Source organism: Colletotrichum graminicola (genome assembly GCF_000149035.1).
Source record: "Colletotrichum graminicola M1.001 genomic scaffold supercont1.13, whole genome shotgun sequence".
NCBI lineage: Eukaryota > Fungi > Ascomycota > Sordariomycetes > Glomerellales > Glomerellaceae > Colletotrichum > Colletotrichum graminicola.
In genome coordinates this window covers 53,731-79,759 of record NW_007361017.1, presented here as the reverse complement: position 1 = coordinate 79,759, position 26,029 = coordinate 53,731, and the positions used below count along the sequence as shown (strand labels likewise).

General features: G+C 50.9%; 5 protein-coding genes across 5 annotated transcripts; all 5 read left to right on the top strand.

Moving 5' to 3' along the window:
- Positions 1–2,385: 2,385 nt before the first annotated feature.
- On the top strand, positions 2,386–3,333 carry GLRG_04107 (glycosyl hydrolase family 61; the record flags this gene model as incomplete). Its single annotated transcript, XM_008094792.1, has 1 exon — positions 2,386–3,333. The coding sequence occupies one exon, from the start codon at positions 2,386–2,388 to the stop codon at positions 3,331–3,333; it is 948 nt and encodes a 315-aa protein (XP_008092983.1).
- A 2,460-nt stretch (positions 3,334–5,793) lies between these two features.
- Positions 5,794–7,581, top strand: GLRG_04106 (major facilitator superfamily transporter; the record flags this gene model as incomplete). Its single annotated transcript, XM_008094791.1, has 4 exons — positions 5,794–5,996; positions 6,061–6,900; positions 6,954–7,192; positions 7,262–7,581. 4 exons carry the CDS (start codon positions 5,794–5,796, stop codon positions 7,579–7,581), a joined length of 1,602 nt encoding a protein of 533 aa, XP_008092982.1.
- Positions 7,582–14,337: 6,756 nt separating this feature from the next.
- GLRG_04105 (fungal specific transcription factor domain-containing protein) lies at positions 14,338–16,153 on the top strand (the record flags this gene model as incomplete). The annotated part of the gene is made up of 4 exons (XM_008094790.1): positions 14,338–14,369; positions 14,487–14,852; positions 14,901–15,166; positions 15,216–16,153. 4 exons carry the CDS (start codon positions 14,338–14,340, stop codon positions 16,151–16,153), a joined length of 1,602 nt encoding a protein of 533 aa, XP_008092981.1.
- A 2,473-nt stretch (positions 16,154–18,626) lies between these two features.
- Positions 18,627–19,681, top strand: GLRG_04104 (pectinesterase; the record flags this gene model as incomplete). Its single annotated transcript, XM_008094789.1, has 2 exons — positions 18,627–19,251; positions 19,314–19,681. The coding sequence occupies 2 exons, from the start codon at positions 18,627–18,629 to the stop codon at positions 19,679–19,681; spliced, it is 993 nt and encodes a 330-aa protein (XP_008092980.1).
- Positions 19,682–24,751: 5,070 nt separating this feature from the next.
- Positions 24,752–24,928, top strand: GLRG_04103 (endo-1,4-beta-xylanase C; the record flags this gene model as incomplete). Its single annotated transcript, XM_008094788.1, has 1 exon — positions 24,752–24,928. The coding sequence occupies one exon, from the start codon at positions 24,752–24,754 to the stop codon at positions 24,926–24,928; it is 177 nt and encodes a 58-aa protein (XP_008092979.1).
- Between the last annotated feature and the right edge of the window lie 1,101 nt (positions 24,929–26,029).

Here is a 26,029-nt window from a genome sequence, read left to right as displayed (position 1 = left end):
CCAACCTCGACCTCGACAGTGTTTCAGGCTGCGCAAATTTGGGCCAAGGGGCTGTTGACCTGCCCCCTGGCGATTGCATTGCATTTGCAGCACGCAGGCAGGCACCGGCTAATCCTCCCATCGTTGGCAGAGATCGGGCGGGTGAGGTAAGCAGCTCCGGTTGGACCTTCCAAACTACGTAGCACAAGCACCTGTACGGATGGACGGTACCGACATTGCAGGCAGTAGGTATTACCTACTTACCTACCCGGAGTACCTTTGTACCTACTGATTTCCTAACCGCCAGCGGCCACACGAGTCTCCCCCTTGGCGAACCCCTGACGACAACTACCTACCTAGCTACAGGTACGGGCATTTAGCCTAAAAAGAGCCATTTGTGTCCATGTTTGTTGACCGGCAAATGCCGTCGGGGAACCTTGAGGAGCAGCTTTTCCTTATGCCGACACCTAAGCCATATACCCCTGGGACAAGGAGGCGATCCACACCTCCTTCGTAAAGATGTTCGTAGCCTGCCTGCTTACGTGTGTACTCCGTACATACGATGTCGAACCATGAGCCCCTCGCCCTCGGCCACACCACCCACATGCCACTCGACACGGGCCGAGGGCACACGTTTTTACGTGCCCCGGACCCGGTCTGGCTTTGCACAGAGTCCCGGATTGATTGCATATGCCTACGCCTGACGGTGCATTGGCGGCCGTCTGCCCACCGTCGACCGACCTGGCCGTGACCAATGTCAGGACCGTACCTGCATTGGCGGCAGCTAATCCGTCTTCCGTATACAGACGAACCCAAACGACTCCGTATCGAGACGTCATCAAGCCTCAAATCGGGTCGGGTCTTTGCCCAAATCGCGTAATCAAACGACCGGGATCCGCTCCTTTACAACTGCGTATGAAGGTCTAGACACTGTCACCGCTGCGGGCCACGAACCCTCGAAGGCTCAATTTTTGGTTGCCGCAATTTCGAGATGGCCTCGACTGCGCGAGGCTTGTCATTCATCTTAGACCGCAATCTGCTGGTTTCCAACCAACTCGGTGTGCGTTGCCGCCGTTCGAGCCCGTCTACATAGAGCTTGACACTGCGGCCAACCGAACGTACCAAGCATCCGTCATCTGCACTTGAATACGTACTACGTAGAGGGAAATGTGAGCGCACAAGCGCTCAAGGCCTCCACCCTACATGCGTACGTACGCTCAGACGGGGCTGCCTTTCCGTCATTTGCTCCGCTGCTATCCTTCGAACTCGCAGCCACCTATGTTTGAAGCAGGCTTGGCTCTCCGTTTAATTCTTGTTGTCATGGCTGTCGCTTCAGTACTCCGAGTTGCTCGGTTGCCTTGACGCGAGTGTGTATTGTCTCTATCCGAATTACTCCGTCTGTTTACTGTTATCAAGTCCGGTAAATCACCAGGGCCAATCTTGGGCTGATCTGCACCGGATCTTCATGGGAAATGCTACCATGATCGCCCGACTCGCACCGCTCAAGCGGGCTGCTACCGCTCTTGCGCTTCTGACGGCGCTACCAGGCTCGGCGGCTTAGCCCCCACCCAACATTGCACTGCGCGGGATGCAACCTCCACCACCTTCATTTATGCTGAAACCACTTGTTCTCGTCTTGAGTGCTCGGCACAGCCATGATCCCCGCCTATAGGCACCGTTCCAACCCGATAGGTTCTCTTCGCCCTCGGTTTTTTTTTCCTTCTCGGTTCGGGGTCCCGAATCAACAGGCGGGGCACATGGCGGCTCCACCCCCTTGTTTCTTGATGCAAGGAGAGGCGCCTCCTGCTTCGACGTCGAGTCTCGCCGGAAGCCTCCCAACCACAAGTCCAACCATGAACTCGTCGAATCTGGTGCCCATCCCTGTGCCTTTCGGCGGGCCGGTCAATCTGGCAAGCCTGGATTCCCACTTTCCGTCTGGCCAATGATTGACACATGGGCATAGTGGACATGGCCGCCCCTTGCCTTCCTCCGTGATGGACCAGGATGGAGCCGCAGCAGTCCTAGCATCATCGTAGGGTGGGCGGCCGTTGGCGCCATGTCTGATGGTGTCGTCGAAATTGCTCTGCATCCACGTACGTTAGGCTAACGCAGGTACACAACGACCGGACCCCTCGCTCAATCCGTAGTTCATCTCGAGATATAAGATTCCCTCCTCCTCACCGTTGCTTGCCCTTCTGTCCTCTCCATCCCACAGGCTTTTCCGCAGCTTTCCATTTACCACATTCTTTTCCGCTTTTCAGCACCTTCCTTTCATTTGATCCAATTTACTCCTTCATTGATTGAAGTTCAACTATACGACTTGAAGTCATATCCTCATCTCGCGACCAGAACCCAACCCCAATCACAAAAACCAACCACCAACTTTTGGAAAGTTTATCTGCAAAAATGTCTTCCTTCAAGAACTCCATTGTCCTTTCCGCCCTCGCTGGCGCTGTCTCCGTCATGGCTCACGGCCACGTCGTTTCCTTCACCGACGGCTCCCAGGAGTTCTCCGGCTACGACGTCACCAAGATGGCCTACATGAACCCTGCCCCCGAAGTCTATGGCTGGTCCGAAACCGCCACCGACAACGGTTTCGTCGCTCCCTCTGCCTACACCGACGCCGACATCATCTGCCACCGCGGCGCCAAGAACGCTGCCTTGACCGCCAAGGTTGCCGCTGGTGACAAGCTCACCGTCTTCTGGGACACCTGGCCCCAATCCCACGTCGGTCCCATCATCGACTACCTCGCCCCCTGCGGTGATGACTGCTCCACTGTGGACAAGAGCTCCCTCGAGTTCTTCAAGATCCAGGAGGCCGGTCTCAACAGTGGCAAGTGGCCTACCGACGAGCTCATTGCCAACAACAACTCGTGGGCTGTCACCGTTCCCACCTCCTTGAAGCCCGGCAAGTACGTCTGGCGTCACGAGATCATCGCCCTCCACTCCGCTGGACAGGAGGACGGTGCCCAGAACTACCCCCAGTGCCTCAACATCGAGGTCACTGGCTCCGGCTCTGAGGAACCCGCTGGTGTCAAGGGCACCGCCCTCTACACCCCCAAGGATGCCGGTATCCTCGTATCTGTCTACAACAACCTGTCCAAGTACCAGATCCCCGGCCCCGCTCTGCCCGCTGCCTTCGGAGGTTCCGGCTCCGGCTCCGGCTCCGGCTCTGGCTCATCCCCCGCTCCTACCACCACTGCTGCTCCTGTTGCCAGTGCTCCTGCTGCCACCAGTGCCGCTGCCCAGCAGCCTGCTCCTACCGGTGGCGCCACCAAGCCCACCTGTGAGGAGAAGCGCCGCCGCCGTTTGGCCCGTCGCCAGCATGCCCGTGACGTTGTCCGCCGCGTTTAAGTCACGCACGTCAACCTGGGGGGCCAAGGTCTGAGTGAACCCCGGAGCCTCCATTCCCAGTGAGGAAGCTCGAAGTCAACGCAAGGCACATGAAGACATGATTGCTTTGAACTCTTAACTGTATATATTTCATGGTGGTTTGTTTTTGTACATTACGGATGCAGGTTTGGTGGATAAAGACTTCGTTATCTACCCAGCTGCTCACGGCTGAGCCGTCAGTATACTAGACCAATGGAAAGAGCGGTCCCGAAAAGGTCCTGCTGATTATGCCGATTCTCTTTTGCTCAGTCGATTCATGTGAACCTGACTCGTGCCTTCCCCTCGCAAGTTTGTAAACAATGTTTTGTTGATCAGCTGAGTGAACCCAAACACCGGACGTTTACCAACAGCTGGTCGACGGATCAGCAGTGGACCCCACTTCCCGAGAGCGGCCGGTCCCTGTCCCCGTGCACCCCCCTCCTATTGCTAGGTAGCGTGTGCTATAACAGGGATGCATCATGAAAGGGGGCAAGCCCAGTCGGCTGATCATGCTCTCTGTACGTATACCGTAGTAGGCGTGCACGGCACCCACTCATGTCTGTGCGTGTAGCGACTGTTGAGTGGCTTTCTTTCTTCGTCTGATACATAGATGCACGCATGACCTCGATGACAGTCATCTAGGAGGCAACTTGCGTCTTATCGACGACGCAGGTTAAAAGTAGTTTGCCGCGCAGGAAGCCGTCTGACGCCACTCTCCTGCCTGAAGCATCTTCTCCTGTCGCTAGGTCGGGCTTAACGTGTAAAGAAGAGAGACTCGAAATGCTAGCGGAAACGTATGCATCTGACATTGCGGCTCTTCAGGTTCAATGTAGGCTCGTCCGGTGAACTGATCACTGTTATTTGTCCCGTGGGCAAGTGGATATTTTGTGTTTTCAGAGAAGCAGTCAGGACGGTGAAGCCTTACTCGATTGTTTCTTAGGGGCAAACGAGCTACAGATCCGCTGCAAAGCGCATGATGAACCGATTGTACCTGGCCACCCATATCTTTTTTTCCCCTTTCCGATAGATGGACTTGTCAAGATCATTTGGGCAGGTGCAGCTAAAGTCTAGTGCATCTGCACGTGATCACTGATCGTTTGCGCCACAAACATGCAGTGCATCAGCTACAGGATATATCGGCCTGAGCCACGGCAGCCACTTTCCCGGCTCCCACGGCGCCACCCCCACCGTCCATTGATGCCGGCCGACGGTCCCGCAGCGGCGATTGGCTCGCTCGCAAATGATGTCGCTTATCGCCCGGCATGAGACTTGGAGGGAAAGGTTGCATGCCCTCCTTTATAGTCATCGGTACTGATCAATCTTGCAGCACGGCTCACCAATCGCGGAGGGGCGACCGGCCGGAGGAAATGCAAGATTTCCCTTCTTACGTGACTTTTGCCAGATACTTCTTCTGGGCTGGCGTAAGTCCGGGGAGGGAAGGAGGACCTGCCAGGACCGGAACCTCCCACCCCGCGCCAAGATAAGCCCTAAAACACCTTGAAATGTGATGTCTAACTTTGTCGAGTCATTTTGCGACACGCCACGTACAATATTTCGTTGCGCGAGGTCGAGTTATCAGGGAGAGGGGGGAAAGCGGCAGCATTGAAGCCATTTACAAGATCAGTGGGGGGGGGGGGGGAACATCAATCAGATGGGAGTCGGTGTTTTTGAAGCTTCCCCGCAAAACCCAGCTGCACGATGTGCGACGGCATTTCTGCATTGAGTCAAAAAAAGACAATTCCAGCATCCCGGAACCGTTGTCTTATCAGAGGGCTACACGGACTGAGAATAGCCGTCCTCTCCAACAGTAATGCCGGGTTGTGGCGAGGCCTCCGAACGAAGGTAGTAAGCACGAGATAAGAGTTTGATGGGCTGCCGTTGTGTCTTTCTTATCTCTTGGCGGGTCCCTGGCACACTCCCGTCCTGCTACTCCTTATCATTGATGGACTGGGACCACCTACCACGCGTGGCAGATCCAAAGGCAGCCAGTGAGGTGAGGGAACGAGATTATTCAATGGCATAGCCTAACAGCACTTGGGGGGTTACAAGTGTTTCATCGATCGATGCCGCTATTGCATGTCTCTGAATACCACCAAAAAGCTTGTCCTGCGTATTCATGGTGTCCATCTGCCCATGTATCGGCGACTTTGCCTCGTGGTTGGACGTGCAGGACAAGCGCAATGCATCGTGCTACAAGTGGTGTGTGGTAGTCCCTGCATTGTAGATGGTTACCGATGATAGCAAAACAAGAAACAATGTTGTCCAGTTATTATATGCTAGCCCTTCCCCATTCCTTTGGTGCTCGTCGAGCGCACATTTTTCCTGCTGTGGTGGATTTGCTGGTTTTCGTGATACCCTTATTTCTTGTCCTGTGTTTCTTTTGCTTCTGACTTCACCCACATAGCCATCGACAAAAATAGCAGAGGGGCGCCCTCGACTACGATGGCCGATTCGATTAAGGAAAAGGAGACAACGGTCTCCCCGCCGACTCCCCATGAGCACGGCATTGGGAAAACGACACAGGAGGTCACCCTTACGAAGGATGGCTTCAGCGTTCACCCCCAGCCCGTCCCCGGGGACGCCATGGACCCTCTCAATTGGTCTTCTTTCCAGAAGCAGACGATCCTGGCCATCGTCATGGCATTGTACGTTGGCTTGGACGCAATATGACTGGCCAAGAACCGATACTGACCACTGTCAACGACGCAGATATTTCATGTTCACTTACATCACTACGACGACAGTGCCCTCCTTTCCCGAGCTCCAGGAGCAATACTCCCTCACCCTCGAGATGGTGAACTGGACCGTCGCCATTCCGGCTCTCGGCCTCGCCATCGGGCCTCTGCTCTGGTCCTCCCTGGCCGACATCATCGGCCGCCGCCCCATCTTTATCGCCGGCACCGTCGTCGCCTTCGCCGCCACGATCGGCGCCGCCAAGGCCCCTTCGTACGGCGGATACATGGCCGCCCGCCTCTTCCAGGGCCTGGGCGTGAGCCCCGCTGCCACAGTCGGGCTGGCTATCATCAACGACATGTTCTTCGAGCACGAGCGCGGGCAAAAGGTCGGGCTGTGGGTCCTGGCCATCGACTTGGGCCTGCTCGCGGGGCCCCTGATCGGCGGGTTCGTGGACCTGGTCGACCACTACTGGATCCAGTGGCTGACGGCCATCCTGTTCGCCGTCATCCTGGCGGCCGAGATGGCTTTCCTGCCCGAGACGCTGTACCCGCGAGACTACATGCTCTCTAGGACGAGCGGCGTCGTCCTCACCACGGGGGCCGTGGATGAGAAGGCCGTCGCGGCGGGCCCGGCGACGCCAGAGGCCGTGGAAGTTTCAAGGACAAAGAACCTGCCGTTTCTGAACGTGAAGCCTCTGCCGGCGATGAAGCACCCCAAGGCGTGGGCCTCGATCGTCCGGTTCGGGAAGCTGTTCAAGTATCCCGTGGTACCCATCGCGACGGGCGTCTACTGCTTCGGATGGTACTGGTGGGTTCTGTCGGTCATCACGATGATTCCGGTGGCATACATCGACTACTCGCCGCAGAGCCAGGGGTAAGTCGATTCTGGCCACTGTAACGACACGGGGATACTGACGGTTTCGGTAGCCTCTTATTCATCGGTCTGATTGTGGGGACGCTCGTGTCCGAAATCTTCTTCTCCGGAAAGCTCAGCGACTGGCTCGTCGTCAAGCTCGCGAAGGGCAACGGCGGTGTTAAGACTGCCGAGATGCGTCTGTGGCTGGCGTACCCGGCGGCTGTCCTGACGGCCATCGGCCTCGTGATCTGGGGCGTCAGCATCGACAAGGCCTACCACTGGATGGTGGGACAAGTAGCTTTTGCGCTCTGTAAGTTCTCTCTCTCGAGCCCGCTCCAACCAGAGATATCCCGGGCTGCTCTAATCCCGGATTTGACAGTCGGTGCCGGTATCCAGATGGGCAACACGGCGATTTGCTCGTACATCGTCGACGCCTATCCCCTTCAGAGCATGGCCGTCATCACCTTCTACGCCGTACTGCTAAACCTTAGCGCCTTTATCGACCCCTTCTTCATCGCGCCCTGGGTCACGGACGTGGGCTACACGTGGACGTTCGCGGGGCATGGCATCATTACAGTCTTCTTCTGCATCCCCGCGCTGGGGCTGCTGCATCGCTTTGGTGGCGCGATGAGGCAAAATGCCGGGGATCCCGACTGGGTAAACCCGGAGTACGATCACGACATCGTCAGGGAGTCATGAAGTTGAGGGGTCAAGGTGCTTTACTGGCCGGCGTTACCGTAGCAAAATATGAAACTTGGAGTTTAGCGGCGTAGAATATTGCGTGAGGCTAGGCGGGCGGGCCGAAAGAAATTGTTCCTAGTCTATATGACAGAGAAGATACAAATGATATCTATGTTGATCTCAGCTATATATCACAGCTGACTGGGGTGGCAGTGAAAGATGGCTCTATCTGGTGCGTAAAGATCTGGTGTCGACTTCTTGATCTGAGCTATTTCCCCCCACTTGAAACAATTCCATTAGCTGCCATTTTATTCATTTGAGTATTTGGTTGGAACCGCTGGAGACGGACCAGGTAACGGGGGATGCGAGTGTGAATAGCCTCGTTTAGTTCAATAATTCATTAACAGGAGGAAAAACACAGGTGTCATACCCAATGCTCAGCACAGTAATTTTAGTTCATTAGCATCTGACAGACATCAAGATACCCACAACTCTAGGAGCTCAATAATGTGTCAAATGTTGGGCTGGAAGCGATGTGTGCCTATCGTTGCCTATGACATGCAGTCTGGTCCCACATATGCATGTTCCTTGCCCGGTTCCTCTTTCGCCACGCCGTCCATGCCCTCAATGGTCTGCATAACCCACCAGAGTCGGCTTTCAAGCAGTTCATACACATATAGAATTGACAAATCTTCCACCATAACATAAATGCCTATCTCCAACGTACGCTCGAGGAGTTCGCGCGAGTGGGATGACCCACTGGAGAATGTGCTGCTAGATGACGCCTCCAATTGACTGTTGCGCATAACATGAGACAACTTAAACACGAATAATAATGTTAATATATTTTAACTATTTCTTCGGTCTGGCTGAATGCTTCTTCGAGCTGCAAAGCAGGGCGAAGGGAACTAGTGACATATTGCCATGTGGCTAGTTGCGTTGATGTATTGACTCTTGTAGGTAGAAATTAAAGAAAAACATTGGCTGTGGCCAGGTTCCGACATCCAGGAGGGCCATTACTGTGCATCTTCGCATTTTTTGTGGGTACGAGGGTGCTGATTTATGAAGTCCTTTCCGCCGTAGGCATGTCGATATGTTGAGCACGTAAGTGCCCGAGCTGACCTGGGGTTTCTTGGTTCACCGTGGCGTGTTGTAGATCAAGGTCAGAAACAGGTCTCGGGTGTGGCTTTTCGGTGTCTGAAGGAATCTTAATGCGAGGATCCACGGCATGCATCTCGTATATGAGCAGCCAGCTACCGTCCTGATATGATGGGAAATTCCAGAAAGAGTTCCAATTCCATGTCCAATAATCGCAGCACCCCATAATCTCTTCTTCCATTGCATCGATAGCCGAAGGCGAGGATGTTCGGCTTTCGGGGGATGCATATACCATCATATTCATCGGTGGGGAGGTGCTGCCAAATGCTGGCTCGTGTGGACTGGGTGCTCCGAACAAGGCGTCCTTTCTCCGTTGGTGTGGTAAGATGTCCATGCTTGAACGGCGGAGATTCTTTTGTACTTTGGGAGGCCTCCCAGCCTTTCGAACCTGACTGTACACACATTCTCGTCTGCGCTGTATACAGCGGTTGCATGAAGGCTTCTTCTGGTCGCATTTCAACTTGAGCTGGGTGCAGCAGTCACAGGAGTTCCTCAATCTCCTGTTGCTCGCCCCCATCTGGGAGGAAGAGGCCGATTCCGAATCCATGGCTCGGTATATACCGCTGTAATATTGCCAAATCAACATGAAACCATGGTCCCTTGGATGTAGAATTCGTCTTGAGAAGAATGAGGACGTGGAGCGTTATCAATAGCTGGTTAAGTATGATGATTCAAGCAACTTCTTTATTTCACTCATCTGTAACGGTAGCTCAAAGGCACCCCAGACAAACTCAGAGTTAGTAGAGGCGATAAACTTTAAGCCATGCCGGCAACTGGCAAAGTATTCCGGCTGCCCGGTAACGAGCCAACTTTGCCTATCTTGAGTCAAGAAGCAAAATTTTCGGAAAAGAAGTCCGTGCCGAACATTAAGACTGAATTCCCAATGACTAATCCACCCACAGTATACGATTTGCGAGCACAAATCGTGTGTAGGTTTTCTGATTCACCAGCTTCGAGACAGCAATAGATTAACCGGCTCCTAGACGTCTAAATGCCTCCGTCAAATTTGACTATATTCCTCCATGAAACGGAAAGCTGCCATCAATCACCGGACTTGAAATATGTCGACGGGGATGACTGATAGAGGCACTCGGCCGACGAGTGTTTGTTTCGGCTCTGCAGTACATTTTACCTTTCCTACCGTCCCAACGCACTTACACTGGCCCAAAGCGCAAGCCGTTGAGACGATGTCTAGGGCTGGTGAATGATCATCGGCAAATATCTTCGAGAATCTACGATCTCCGGTAGTATGGTAAGAAAGAAACATCGGCTCACTGGAGTTGGTGTCAACCGACGGTATAAGGTTTCTGCTCATGGTTCCGATAAATTCACATGTAAGCTTTTTCTCTTGGGGGCGGGGGAATTGGTGGTTGTCTCTGGCGGAAACACAGACTTACTCGCTGCAAAATTTCTGCCCACTGCTTCTCTTGACCGTTTCAGATCATAGGGCTGGGAGTGATCTAATCGAACATACCTCCTCGTAATGAGATGGACAGTGCAGCAGGGCCTGGTGTCTAGTGGAGTATATATCTCGGTGTCGTTTGACTTGGAGCTTGGCCTCGAAAACATCCCAGTGCCAAGCCATAGGGTCGCAAATGCTAAATTTGCACTGGACCTCATACCACTCAAACTCTGGGCAGTGGGTTCAATGGCGTGGCTGATTACTCCTAATTCATCCTACGGTCTAGACTTTGTGTAGGGTAACATAAAATTCAAGGCTTACTCTTTTTGGCCCCGCTTGGATTCACTATTATAACCTTGTTCCCCAAAACTTATAACTATCAACTACCGTGATCGAAACACGAAAGCCCCGATCTGACATGGCCGACGCTACTCATATGTACCGAGTGTCTTGCGGAAAAGCAAAGATAAGCCAGTTCTCTTTGACCATGCCAGCGGCCCGTGCAGCATCAATTCCTCGCCTACTATATGTTAACCAGCCGCTTCACCTATACCTCGGTGTCAGTCAGTAATATATATCGATCGAGGTGAAAGAAGTTTTATTACCTGAAAACATATATATCTCATTGAGAGTTGCGATTATCACCGATGGGTGACCAGAAAGACAACAAATACCTAGTTACGGATAACTATTCAATCGCCTTGCATGGCATACAAATCCTTCAATAATGGGTGTCCGAGCAAATGAATAATCACTCAGGAATTGAGTATAAGCTGTGACGCCTGGAATCTGGTTAGGGGAAATGACCCCTGAAGGTATAAACCTTATCTCTTATCCAGATTGCGATTTAATGCCGATGAGTACGCGCGTGCATGTGGAATCTCGGAAATAACCAGAGGTTGAAGATTGCCCACCCGAGCAGGGTATGAACCATTTTTGTAGGAATGAGTCCGTAGGCCAAGAGAATAAGGGCCTCCTGGGCAAGAATCTAGGACATGAATTCACACCACCTCCGGGGAAATACTCGTACATCCTTGAAGTTTATTTGATTTGTGAGGGTGTGTGTTCGTCATCTCGGTGTGGAGATGCTTCCTGCGAATAGGTACCTGTGTCTCGGACTTCGGAGGAGAGTCCATAATGGCTACAGGCAAACCCCAGCTTCCGTTGCTTGTAACAACCGTTGGTGGTACCTTATAGGGCAAGGTTACGTTGCTGACTGGAGTAATCGTTGCATGATGTGCATATCACTCCCGTCTACTCCAGATCAAGCTATATCTATTGGTCCAGTTGTGAAGACTGTGTCGGCTAATGTTGACTTTCTTTTGCCAAGTTGTAACAGCGCTTCCTCATCAATCGCGTGAGATATCGGTTACGTACCGTAGCTGTAGCCAGTTACTTATTAGGAAACATCAATTTAAACATTCCTACTCCTCCTCTGTAATAAATAAGGGAATACCTCTGTCAATTATCCTTCAAGTATCTCAAGATGGTTATCAGGAGCAGGGCTAGTTATGATTTATCAAACAGAAAATGGGGGGTAAGAAGCATCATTAGTCTGCAGTGCAGTTGCGGGCACTTCGGGATGACTCGACACTAACTACATCACCCAGATCAAGCACTGTAGGAGGTCAAAGACGGGCTACGCTTAATCTGTATTATTTCTCGCTATGGTATGCGTCGATCATCTAGGGATTTTGATCTGGACCGACGTGCAAGATTGGTCTATAGAGGACCCATAGACTCTGCCCATCCACTGCGCTAGCGAATTCTGTTTGCCATGTCATCGACCAGTTGTGACACTTAAGACCCATTAAGGCCAGCGAGTAGAAAATAAATCCAAGACGCATTTTTTACCACTGCGTATATATAATCAGGTGTGAATTTATGATACTTTAAATCATTCCCGCAACCTCCCCATCATTCTCCACGCCGGTTCGTGGAGTGGTATCCCGCCACTAGCGGGTTTACCTGGACGAGACTGGCGGACGTGGTCCGCTCGCCAGCGGAACAATGGCGGAATTCGGGATTGCGCCGCTTCGCATAACACAGCTTCGTGGGTCTTTTTTTCCTCCTTCGGATAAATCAAAGCAAGTTTCTTCTTTCTTCATTTTTTTTTCACACCTTGAACCTGAAGTACGTCGTCAGCTGGCGTCTTCGGAACACTCTGATCTTTGTTCCGCCAACCATTCCGAGTTTTTCGCTACTTCGATTCGGCCTCATCTTGTTGCGCAGCCCTATTCAACAGGCGACTTCATCATCCTCTTGGACGGACCGGGGAGTCAATCCCGTTGCGAATATGTCCTGGTTGCTTGGGCATCATGAACTCTAGGAGATTGAAGAAACAACTCTCTTCAAGCCATTACCGTTGAAGCAGCCTGACAAGGCATCGCCCTGGAGGATGCTTTGGCAGCTTTCTACACAGGTAATTACAAAGCCAACCTCAACGGCCACACCATAGCCATGAAGTGGCCTATGTGGTTTCAAGGGTATCCAGATCTTTGAAGAGGACCAAATTGGTGAAATGCGAGGAATGGGAGAGGCAAACGCCATCACGTGGGCAGACGATTGTTTTCAGTCATTTTGCTGGCTTAGAATCGAATTGGCTTATTATTGGACCGTTGCATCGTCTTAGGATGAAGGCTTTGTCTGCGGACATAAACGAAGCAAGAGGCTTCAGCGGTTAACCTTTAACACGAACACAGACCCAGGTTCCATTTTCCAGCCTATGTTGCGACGTCCCACTGTTGGGTGCTTGTTGCAATGGAGAGCATGCACCGCACGACTGGTGCGTCAACAACTATTCAGAGAAAGCTTTCGAGGCGAGTCTATTTGTCTTACGCTCGAAGCTGCCTTTTGGAAGTAGGTGATCGACGTATCTGACTTGTCTTCAAAGGCTCGGAATATATATCAGTTTCGCCATCGAAAACCGACGAGGAAGGAGAAGGTGTAGTCAGCGCACGAAAGTTTGTGGGGGGAGGCTGGTTATGCGGCACTGAGAAAACAGGCGAGGACCATTACTTCAGCTGAGCTGTGTTACACCATGACTATTAACACGAACTAAAGGTTGTATTAGCGAGCTTCACAGAGTCGCCACTTCTGGATGTCTCCGGGTGGCGAAGTAGGGTCTCTAGACTGGGAGATTGCGGGAGCTCCCGTCTGGGGTAAAGGAACTCGGCCCTTCGGAAACGACGGAGGCAAACTATCCACTGTTTCATTACAAAAAACCGCAACTATCAAAGCAGCCCACCTGATTTGGATGGCCTGTTCAGTCGCAGCCTGGCGCCCCTCCCGAACGATATATGCAGCGGGCCTTCGACAGACCACTGGAAGACAGGAACGATCAGCCAACGTTGCAGACGGACAAGGGGTTCTCAGTCGCGCGGCGCAACCCCCAAGTCCCGGAGGAGATCAAAATGGAGAAACCCCTCATTTTCGACCATCGTTCTGAGTGAGTTGAGGTTACAGCGGGCTTGATTGGACAGGAATGACATCCGAATACTGGTGGCGTCACACTCCCCAATACAGGTTCCATTAAACATGAACCAGCACAGGCCACGGGCACTCGATCCGAACAAGCATGCAAGTGCGAAATGGGAGGCATGAAGGGCGTTGCATCAAGCTAGGAGCCCCCTTTCTGCTGGACCTCAGAGACGACAATGAGGAAGAAGATAGACGAAGCTTGGGAAGGTTGACAAAAAGGGCCAAGAAACCCATCGGCTCGTCGCTCCGCAAACCCGCTAAGAGGGGCTATCCGCGAAATGGCCCGGGCATGCGGAGAAGGCCCATGTATGCGGTACATCCATTCTAAGCGAGCCACTAAGGGGTCCTGGAAGGGGGAGCGTCAGTCCCGACCAGTCGCTGCAGGCAGACATCTGTCTGTGTCTGGCGTCCGGGCAGGTGCAGGCGAAGGCGTAGGCGTGGAAGGGAGAAGGGACGGACGGAGGCACCTGGGAAAGGGAAAGAAGCAGGTGACAGGTAGCTTCCCTGTTTTCGATTTGGTCAATCGCCTCAGCCCGAGAAGGGGAAAAAACAAAACATTGACAGGCACCTCTTCACTCGCGCACAGCATTCCGTCCTCGTCCTCGTCCTCGTCCTTGTCCTCGTCAAACGAGACAAGCATAGACTCGGAGCGACAGAGGTCAAATACCGACCATGGTACAGCAACTTTACCTTACTGCTCTCCAGTCTCGTACAAGAAACAGCAGCACTCAGCAATGAGATACTCAACAGCCTGCTCGGCGTGTCGGTAAGTCGATCCACCGATATGTTCGTTCCCTTTGAACCCCAGTGCCCCCCCCTGGCCTGAGCCAACTTGGGAGTCTTTGGGCTATGAAGCCATCGCTCACTGGCGACAACATTACAGAGCGCGACGGCGAAAGTGCGAGGTGCCTGTCGGCGGCGGCCAGTGCACGTACTGCGCGGCCCAAAACATTGCCTGCTCGCGGGCAGGTTCCATCATCCAGCCCAAGGCTGCGCCTACCAGCCCAATCTCCGTGACGACCCCCGAGACCCCGACCGTCACCGAAATTATGCTCGTCAGCCCGCCCGGAATTACGCCCTCGGCAGCCGTCGCCGATAAGGCGCTCTGCTTCGAGCTTGTGGAGTTGTATTTCAGCTATATCCACGATCAGCTCCACTCTCTCTTTCACAGGCCCAGCTTTATGCTCGATCTCCACGAAGGAACCGCGCCGCTGGTGCTGGTGTATGGCATGATGGCGTTATCAGCGAGGTCAGTGATTGCACTTAAACGCCCCTGATCTTGACTAACACACTCAAGATTCTCCTCCAATCCCATATTTAATGGTATCCCCCCCATCTCCAGAGGAGAGCTCTTCGCCAACGAGGGGAACCTGTTGCTCAATTTGCGCGATGTGTCTCTCACCAGTATCCAAGCGTGCGTCCTCCTCGGTGCATACTCCATCGTAGAAGGCGAGGCAGGCGCCGAGACCGTCTTCTACTCAGCGGCCTGCAGGACAGCCAACTATCTTGACCTGCCCAACATGCCCACTCCTGATCCGCTTCAACGGGAGATTCACATCAGAGGTAAAATAATCCCATGTAACTGCCCACAGACCGCGACTGACAAGTATAGTATATTGGTCGCTCTGCATGATCGACGTTTGGTCATCCACCGGTGTCAACCTTCCCCTTCTAATGAACCGTCGGATGGACGTCCCGTTACCCATGAACGAATCAACGTTCCTCAACATGACCCGCGCAAACAACAATCACTTTGATTTCATACTCTCCCCTAACCGGGAAGATTCGCTCATCGCTCAAATGATTAAGCTGAACAGCATCTTGATGAGAGTCAATGACGCCATCAAGAGCCTCACCTCCGATGTTGACGTGACCAACATTGACGAGACTGTATCCCAGCTGTCCCAGGAGCTAGAGGCCTGGGAAGTTGAACTACCCCCGAGCCTCCGCGACACCCCGGGCAACCTCCACTCTTTCGCCACCCAAGGGCTGGGCCGTATCTTCATTGCTGTGCACACTGGTCACTACCACTATAGCCAGCTGCTCTACTACCAATATCTCGATGAAGTCCAACGTTTTCCTACATCACCTACCGCCCAAATGTTCGCCCGAAAGTGCAAAGAAAACGCCATCTCCATGTCACGCATCATCGACGTTGCCAACACCACACCCGGCTGTGACGCCAAGTTCAATATGCTTGGACACATCATCGTCATTACTTCTTCCATATTCATTCATACCCTACTTTTCGAAACAGATGAGGCCGAGATTGCTAACGCCCGCGCAACCCTGGAGCGCCATTTTAACGCGCTTGTTGCCTTACGCGTATACTGGCCCGCGCTCGAAGTCTGCTTCGCCCGCTTAAAGACTTTCCACGAATTGTGCCGCAAAAGCATGAGCACCAGCTACCGTATGGACCGTTGGATGCTCAGATTTCTGACCGAGTTTGCGAGGCCGATTAACGAGAAGGAGCGGGACGAAGATGGTCATATGGACCTCGACAGGTGGAGCGTGGGCAACATCGGTATCAGTCCGGAAAATTGGGCATGACGATGCGAGCGATTTTGATCAGGAATAGCGACCCAATGAGCCCATTGATCACCGTGACGGCCTTTCTAAGCGCCCACCGCAACCATCGAATTCCGGTAGCAGAGCAAAGCGCAGCCACATAGTTCTTGCATCTCGAACGATGTTTTGAGAAGTCTTCGGGTGATGCGCACTTCTGAGGTGCCTATGAATGTCACCCTTCCCACCCGAGCTGATATCACTTCGAAAAGACTAGCTGAATAGCGCCACACTGGGGGTTTCTTTCAGCAACCCAAGTCCAGCCGCAAAATATTCAGAAGTCGATCTTGTATTTGTGTTTGTATTTAACGTTTTAGTTCGTGTTTTCTTTGGAGGTTGGTGCATAGCGGGACATGGAATTGTAAAGGCAAGGTCGTCATATCTATCACGAGTAGATTCGGGGGTAACGAAAATATAAGGAGAACAAACCTCCGATTCCATAACTAAAGGACTACTTTTTCCATTTCCTGATTGTATCGTGAGCTATCGCACTAAGGATGCTTTATATATGAACGAGCCTGGCTCTCGAGTCAACTCAGATTCTACCCAAGAGCGATGATGGACTAGATGAGGCACCGCCTCACCCTTTCGACCCCGTCATGCCTCTTTTTGACTCATTGTTAACCCAAGAAGGCCAAGCAAGTGTCCAAAGCGCGCTTCATCTCGTTCCATGAAAATCAAGGCTGTTGGGACCGCTTGCAATCTACGATGGGAAGAGGCCGTACAAACGCGGACTCGAAAGACGAATGGCGATAGGAGATGTGTCAGAGGTGTCTGGATCCGAGTGATGAAGTCGGCGATAGGGGTCACTTAGCTGATAGTCAAAGGTGGGTTGTTGTTGTTGTTCACATTCGAATCTGGCCACTCTAACTATCGTGGGCCCATATAGGGGTTTTATCCCTCATCTGGATGACTAATAGGGCTCCACCGGTGATCCCCTGCCAGGCCCCAGTCAGGCCTCTGACAAGATGCGAGAACTCGGGATCGAAATGAACATCATAATGCCCACTTAGCTTTTGAGTTCAGTATCAAAGTAATGCATTTCGTATATGAGAAGACATAAAACACACATTCAGTCCACCAGCGAAACCCTGTTCTGCGGATGTCAGCATCATCCACGCTGTTGATGGTCTGAAAGCATGGATCTGACGATCGGAACACCCGCAGCCCCTGGCCTGCATCGACCTATTGATAAACCAAACGCTACATGGTATAGCCTTCCAAGGAGGAGATGCAAGTAGATCGCAATTTTCTTCTCGTTTTTCTTTACCCCCCTTTTGAAAATTCGTAAGGTGTTCGAAAGAATCCACAAATGCAGGTTTGATCATGTTTACTGTTTGGAATGGCGATCAACTGCTGTTTCACATAAAAATGTACGGATAGTGAACCCTATATGTATTACGGTATGGAAGTACGAATTATGCTGGCTGTGCCATGCTAGGTTCAGTGCCCAGGCATTTTTCAACCACTGAAATGTAGTTAGACCACAAGACTGTGACCCGTTAATCGCGGGCAGCAGGCAACGCCTTATATCACCTCGTGACAAAAACTATGAGAAACTGCTAAAGAAGATAGAGCAAGTCCATACATCACAGTTATTCCCAAGTTCTTCAGTCGGGAGCTTCATATGGTTGCGCTCCTGCTCTCGCAAGTGGCGGAAGAAGCGGCAACCTAGGGTCGCGAGCGAGTTGACCACACAACAGGGCGGATGCGACGTGCTGTATAAATCTGCTAGGGCCTGGATGGGTAGCCAACACCCGCCTACTACGTACTATGTATAGCAGGTGGCAGGTTTTCTTGGCCTAAAGTTCATTAATTGCCCCAGTTGACTACTCCGTAGATGTTTCGGCAACCTCTGTCCATACGACCCTGTGACCCACACACCCACAAGTCTTCGAAATGAGAAGGATGTTTTTGGGTCGCTTCTCCTGCCTGACTCGCCAATCCCCTATCTCTTTTATTCAATATGAGGGTGTAGATACGATGTACAAGAAACAGCACCAAGAAACACTGCTCTGTGATTAATTAACTGACTACAGAATACACCTAGCCTCTGCAGTTAGCGTTCGCACAGCGTGTAGTGGCATTTGATCTGCCAACAGGATGTGGCTGATCGGGAAATCTTGCTTCCAGCACTGTAGTGTAAACTTCTGGCGCACTCGAATTGCCATGTTGACCAGGATCCCAGCTGGTGCCCCTTGCAAGTTCAAGTTTGCGAGCTCAGGATTGGTTCTTTAATCGGGGTTAATCTACAATGTGCCTCCGCTCTGCCGGCATCCATCTCCACCAATCATGACTGGGCCGCGTTGGGAGTCCGGGGTAAAACGATCGCGTGGGAAAAGGCTCGGACGAGACTCAACCTCCTGACGCCTAATCCATATGATGTGGGCTTCTCATGTGAAGTACGGAGTACACAAGATTGAGATCCAAGTTATGTCAACCTAGCGGTGCCGCCAAGATGAAGTCTTTCCTCGCCCCTCTAGCCTATGCCACAGTAGCGCTGGCGGCAAGCCGCACATCTGCGCCCAATGGATGCTTAACTGTCACAAAGTCGCCTAGCAGCGGCCAGTACGGCACGGTCCAGCAGGCCGTCGACGCCCTTTCTACCTCGGCCTCTGGCACGCAATGCATTTTCATCGACCAAGGGACCTATAACGAACAAGTCCTGGTCCCCGCGCGGACCGCCCAGCTGACCATCTACGGCTATACGGCGGAGACAAGCAGCTACGCCGGCAACAAGGTGACCATCACCGCCAGCAAGAGCCAGGCCGACGGCCTCAACAACGATCGAACCGCGACTCTCCGCGTCAAGGCCAACAACTTCAAGCTCTACAACGTAAACGTCGCCAACGCTTACGGCCAGGGCAGCCAAGCCGTGGCCCTAAGTGCGTACGCCGACAGCGGATACTACGGCTGTCAGTTCGCTGGGTTTCAGGACACCGTCCTCAGCCAGTCGGGCGACCAGCTGTACTCGAAATGCCTAATTCAAGGCGCTACCGACTTTATTTTCGGCCAACAGGCTATGAGCTGGTTCGAGCAGTGCGACCTCCGCCTCGTTTCCGCCCCCGTTGGCTACATCACCGGTAAGACCCATCTCCACGATCCTAGTCACCGATCGCTTGACCGAAACTGATACTGGCAATAGCCAACGGTCGCCAGAGTGCATCCGACAGCTCCTACTACGTTTTCAACAGCTGCACCATCGCTGCCGCCGCTGGTAACACCGTTCCCGCCGGAGCCTACTTCCTCGGGCGCCCTTGGAGGCAGTTTGCTCAGGTCGTGTTCCAGAAGACGACAATGTCGAACGCCATCAACTCCGCCGGCTGGATGACGTGGAACGCCGGCGACGACCGCACCAGCAACGTTCTCTTTGGCGAATACCAGAACACCGGTACTGGGTCGCAGGGCACTCGCGCCAGCTTCTCCAAGAAGCTCGGCTCGGCTGTTTCCATTTCGAGCATCCTGGGGGGCAGCTACACCAAGGCGGGATACTATGATGCTGCCTACATGTAGGAAGTGCACCAAAGCGGGTTCTTTTCTTTCTCTCTCTTCCCGCGCAATACGCGGGTGGGGTGATTAAATTTCTTCGCACATACTTTTTCTGCCCAATCTGTATATATTAATCATAACGCAATCCCAGGTGGAAGTGGAGGGAAATTAGTACGAATCCCTCGCGTGATCTTTACTTTTTTCCCTCGCGGCTTAGGCTCGGGTTTATTGATGCGTATTACGCGTCTCGACCCTCGCTAGGTGATTCAACCATCCTTATTGCAGTGCCTGGCCGAGATCTGCGAAACTCTAAAAGAAAGTTGTGCATCTAGTCCCAAATGAGCTGCGTCAGGTCTCTTCGTTTTTCGTTCTAGGCTACCCCTGTTGCGTTGACCCGAGAAACAGTGTATACAGAGGCCTTGCTTTCAGGTATTCACAGCGTAGAGCGATATATCACAAGTTAATGAGCTTGAATGCTACCCAGTCTAGGTAGATCCGACAAAAGATAGATTGTACGTAATATAGGGGGGGGTGTCACGGCCAAGCTTACGCACCTCTGTGGTAGCTGACGTCGCATTAGATAAAAAAACTCGAGATCAGCCCCGAAGTTTGTCGGTAATTTTTATCTCTGTGGAGGGGAGAGGAGGGGAGGGCGACGATATCGCGAGATTGTTGACCAAATTGAGCAACTAAAGCGGTTCGTATATTCGCATAAAGGTTAGAAGAACATGGTGCCACGGCATGATACCATGGTCGTCCACACCGAGAGCTTATTGTTTGGCCGATTCCAGCACGAAACCTTTTAGACTGCGAGAAGCAGGAAGCGTACTAGCTTCGTCGTCAATCACTATAATTCGATCGATGAAAGATCCAGTTGTTTTGGTAAATCTTACCGTCCACCGCATGCGCCTTGATCTTTTGGTCAATAAACCTGTTTGAAGATATGTTCAACCTTGTACCAACTGAAGACAGTATGCTACCTGTAATACTGTTAAGATCAGACTCAGCAGTATGTGCTTCGAGCGATAGTGTGTAGTTACGGCTCTTTACTGCTGTTGAAGTAACGGAATTGTTTGCAGGAGTGGCGCGTGTTGTCCACGATGAATGAAATCTAAACTCAATGGCGAGAAGAGATCAACGAGGTAACAGAGGTATTTCACCGCTCAAGTAAACCCTTCCGCAAAGGGTGTTTAGGATAACAATGCTCGTCTCCGAGAAAGGCGACAAACGGTTTGATGCATTACGCTTGTTGCAAATTGCAAAGAAACAATCCAAGGGAAGTAGCTGACCGCTGGGACGGCGGATAGTTGACTTTTAGCGTTTGAAGTAACCGACATTCCTATCTATAGTTCGGCATCGGAAGACAGACGACAGCAGCACGGTTTTGGTAAGTATTGAATTAAAAAGAAAGAAGAAATTAGATACGGGACGATTTTTGTTCACTTCGCTAAGCGTCACAAAGGGAATTTTAGCAACGAGCGTTATACAGCAACGGATTTGCGAGGCGGAAGAATTCTTGCGGCTTCTACTAGGTCATCAACATGCCAATGTTCTAGACATGAGGCGCATCCCCCAGTTTGGGCTTCAAGACCCCCAGCTGAACCTCGTCTGGACCCTCCCCCCGCGAAAACTCCTTTCCCCGGCCCAAGTTCTAATTGAACGTATCCTTGTACCTGTTGTGTTTCAGTCCGGAATTCGGGGTACATGTGAACCACAAGTACTAGCCTATTACGTGGTGGCAATGAATAACAAAGAGCAATGACAAATTTCAGGAGGTGAACTCCGTAATAGCTCACAGAACATACAATGTGGGGCCCCAATGTGTTGCTCTGAAATCCAAATCAGTTGTGAGTGGTGGCTTAGACTGCGACTGAAGCTAGAGCGACTAGGCCGCATACATCGCATGCTTGACTTATGTGCCCGCAACCAGCGATTTCCGTACCCATGGATAGCTTTCTCTTGAGAACGGCAAGGCGCCTGTGAGCTGTTGGTGGTCTAAACTTGATCGTGTTATGTTTACAAACGCGTAAATGTCTTGGCCGCTCACCGTAACCTTCAACAAAGAACAGAAGGTGACTGTTTTATGAACATTGTATCTTGAAAATGCCGCTAGTCGTCAAGGAGGAATCCATCCGTAACCCAGTAGCAAGAATCTGCGTCCCACTTGAAAGTGATTCCTCATCTTACCACCTACCACCATGCCCACCGTCCAGTTTTCATCTTTCTTACTTTTTGGTGGAAATTTCATTCGATTTGGGAATCGGTCTTGAGGCCTTTGGTTTTCAATGAGCTAAAACCGGGTCTCTAACGTAGACGAGTATTATTCCATTCAGTTTTGAACAATCAACGACCCCAAGTTTGTGGCAGCCAGTGTTGAAGAGTCTTGACGAGAGCTAGCACACCTCGCCATTAGCCAGAATGGGCCTCGAAAAAAGGGAATTCCTGGTGTGTTTATCTACACTTATTCATATAACAGCGGTTACTAACACTACACATAGATTGGCGAGTGGATTTTTGTCGCTCTTTGCTTCGCCATCACCATCGCCCGGCTTGCGGTACGCACATGGCATCGAATATGGTCCTTCTGGCTATCCGAAATTTTTCTCGTGGTTTCTCTCTTGTTCTTCCTTACACTGGTTGTAGGAGATACCTATACAATGTCTATAGGTAGAGACGCCTTTGTGGACGAGTATTTCGATGAGGGCTTTGCGATTGTATACAAGCCCCTGCTGTATCCACAACTTGGAGCGTACGCTGATACATTACACAGTGGAAATTCTCCAGTTCAGTCATCTTCGATCTGGGCTTTTATTTTCCAAGATTTAGTCTGCTTGCTTTCTACTATGAGCTCTTCCCAACAGCCGAGAAAAGGCTACGGCTGTACCTCCATATGGTTACAGCGTATGCCGTTTGTGCATTCTTTACAACCGGATTTGTGGATCTATTCTGGTGTGGCGCTGATCTATCGGTAAATTGGTCGGTCGCTTTGTATGCTTCCACCATGTCTGGACTTTTGCTGATTCTTCTCTAGGGCGGACAGCGACACAAAATGCACATTGGCAAATTGTGTGGAGCCCATGTACATCAACTGGTCAATTGGTATTGCCTCAGAATTACTTGGTAAGTGTTCGGAACTATCAAACCTGGGCATTACTAACAAGAAAATAATATTAGTCTTTGCGCTACCGTTCGGAATACTCAAGTTAAAAGCTTTGCGAACGAAGGATAGGAGAGCATTATTCTGCATATTCCTCCTAGGCATATTCACGCTTATAATCAGCGCCGTACGGTTTTACTTGACTGTGAGATCTATTTGGAGCTTAGAGACCTGTAAAACCTTCCCCTGGGTACACTTCTACTCATCAACACGAACTAATACGTTGCAGATCTTGTTGGTTCGGGAGAAATTGCCACACAGATCATTGTCATTGCACTACCGGCCCTCCGCCCTTTGCTGGGTGCTCTTACACGTGGTTGGGGTAGATACTCCGATTCAAGGATACAGTCACGCAGCAAGCAAGAGGCCAACGACATGAAACAAACTCAGCAAGTGTCTGACACAAATATCAGCGTTCAAGGCAGCGAAAGAGTTTCGAGACATTATATCACCTCCGGCATTCTCAAAGACGCCAAGTCACCTTAGCCATGATAGGTTGTTTTTATGGAGATTTAGGGATGAGAGACGAGTAATGAATATGTTCCAATTAGAAGCGAATTATGGTTGGTGAATTTCAGGCATTTATCGACTAGACTCGAAGCATAAACATATTTATAATGTACGTAAACTTAATACACATATACCCCCGATGAGGCATATAAGTGATACGAAAACTTCCTTCATTCTTTACGCCAGGGCTTGTATTGAGAGGTATGCGGACGTAGAATAAATCACTGCGAGGATTCTTGGGAGATCTACACTGGTAAAGTGTTGATAAAGGTGCAAATACAAGGCGGTTCTTCTCAGGGTCTCACAGGTAATAGACAATGATACGAAGTAACACAGTCGGAAAAGCGAAGCATAAGTGTTATGTATAAAAACCAACACAATAAAGCAAAGTTTATAAATAGAAACACAGCACCATTCTTGTGGACCATGAATAAGTTGATCATGGAAACCGCGGCCATGCGCCAGCACATGTGGATGAGATAGAATCGGCGTGGTTGTCCAGGGATTACTAGTTGATATCTTGCGGCGGTCCCGAACATTATCTAACCTTGTATGACCCTCCTGTTTGTCCACTGCACTTGTATACTGATAATTATTAAATGCGGGATAAGTTTGATTATTGGATCTCAAGCGTTCATCATTTTCTCCCTATAGACTCTTTGTGCATAATTACCTGGAACTAGGTTGGCTGGGGCGGTTACTTGATGTCGTAAAGGGCAGGGTCGATAATCACTTCCCCAAAAAGAAAACAGCTCCTAGTAGTTTAGGATATGCCAGTGAGCCAAAAGCGCCAGTTTACGACAGGTTATAGTGCAGTATCCTGCTGGTGCTGCTTTTAACAACCCTTGCTATTGATTGCGAAGTTGTCATAACTGAGACCATGTGAACAATGCAGGGGATAAATCAGTCAAACCGCAGAACTCCAGCCTTCTCCATCATAACTGGACATCGATCTTGCAGAAGAAGTATGCGGATGGCTGATGCATCACAGTGACAGCTGGTCTGACCCCATGAAAACTCACTGTGATACAAGTGCCATCGGTTAAATCAAGTCTTCACCTGAGCATGGCGGGAATCAAAAGCAATATATCTGAGTTGCACAATTTCTTGTTTCTTTTACTTTGTACCCAGGACGAGGGTTTGGTACGTAGTAGCCCCCTTATTTACAGCTCAATAAATACTCGGTAATTAGCGCTTGACGAGTTTCTGAATCTTCCAGAGACAAACACTGACTTGACACTCAGGCCATTCTTCTATTTATTCCATTGCGTCTACATTTTCTAGTCACTCTTCAATCATGAAAGCTACTTTGGCTGTTCTTTTAGTGCTGTGGTTCTTCAACATCGGTTGGGAGGTACAGAGGCAAAATCAAGGCTTGGGTAAGGTTTCCTGTGAAGACAGCCATACAGCTAGGGTATTAACCAAACATGATGTGGCAGGAAGTTGTTAATGAGATCTTCAACGATAACGGCACTCTCCGGAATAACACGTTCTTTAATGTTATGGGCGAATCGTATGTCGGTGTTGCCTTTCGCGCGGCTCGGGTTGCGGACCCAACCGCCAAGCTCTACATCGATGACTACAACTTGGACAACAAAGAATGAGAGAAAGTTTCTGCGTTAGTCAAAAGGTCAACTGGTGGATTGGGCAGGGAATTCCTACTGATGGTATCGGGATGCCGACGTGGAACGAAGAGGGGCTGAACTGCGTACTGACGTCTGACACAGGCTCTCAGTCCCACCTGCCTGCAAACATGTCGAGCAACGTTGAAGGAGCGTTGCGATTACTCGCTACCGCTTGTGTCTCCGAGATTGCCATTACTAGCTGGATATTGGTGGTGCCCCACTGGCCGATTATGCGGCTGTTGTAGGCGCATAAAATGCGTTGGTGTCACCACGTGGGGATTGAGCGAGAGGGTACAGGGAAAACCAAGCCCTCCATATTATCTACTGTTTACTGAAATTTGGTAGCAATCTTGGAAGAGTTCATCGAGATCACTTCTCTTCGACGACAATTACAACCCAAAGCCGGCATAAAATGTCATAGTCCACAGGCCTAAGCGAAAGTGTTAGTTTCTGGGGGAATATTTTTGTCGATTAAACTGTATAATAAGAAGATTCATGTTAGATAGGCCATCCGTAATGTTACAATAATGCATACAAAGACCGTCCGAAGACACCAATCAGTGAGCTGTTTACCTGTTCCTGGACTTGCGTCCTAGTAAATGTTCATTTGGCCCTGGCGGGAGAGTGGAGACTATGTTATTTGTACAGTAACACGGGCTCCGGGGCTGTCTTGTGTGAGAATGGTTGCGCCAACCTGATTCAATTGGCAAGAGGAACAAGGCGAGCTATAATCGTCCGAGGTCATGAGCGATCATTGAGCTAAGGCGAATATAGGTTGCTGATATCTTATCAGTGGAAAGAAATGACATACCAAGACGCTACACTGTAAACGAGCACTGATTCAGTATCCGCAGGGCCATAGCATGACTTCCGAGACAGCTGTCAGGATTCAGTTCAAGACAGCAAAACCGACAAAAGCCGAGGGTACTACTGTTAAAATCTATGGCATCATTGAGGAGCAGGGGCAGCTCACATGTACTTGTCCTCAAAAATGAATAGCGACATGTGACTTGCAAGGTATGAGTTCTTCTCTCTAATAACTGGTCCATCTGACGGACTTCCCGGCTTACTAATAAATTC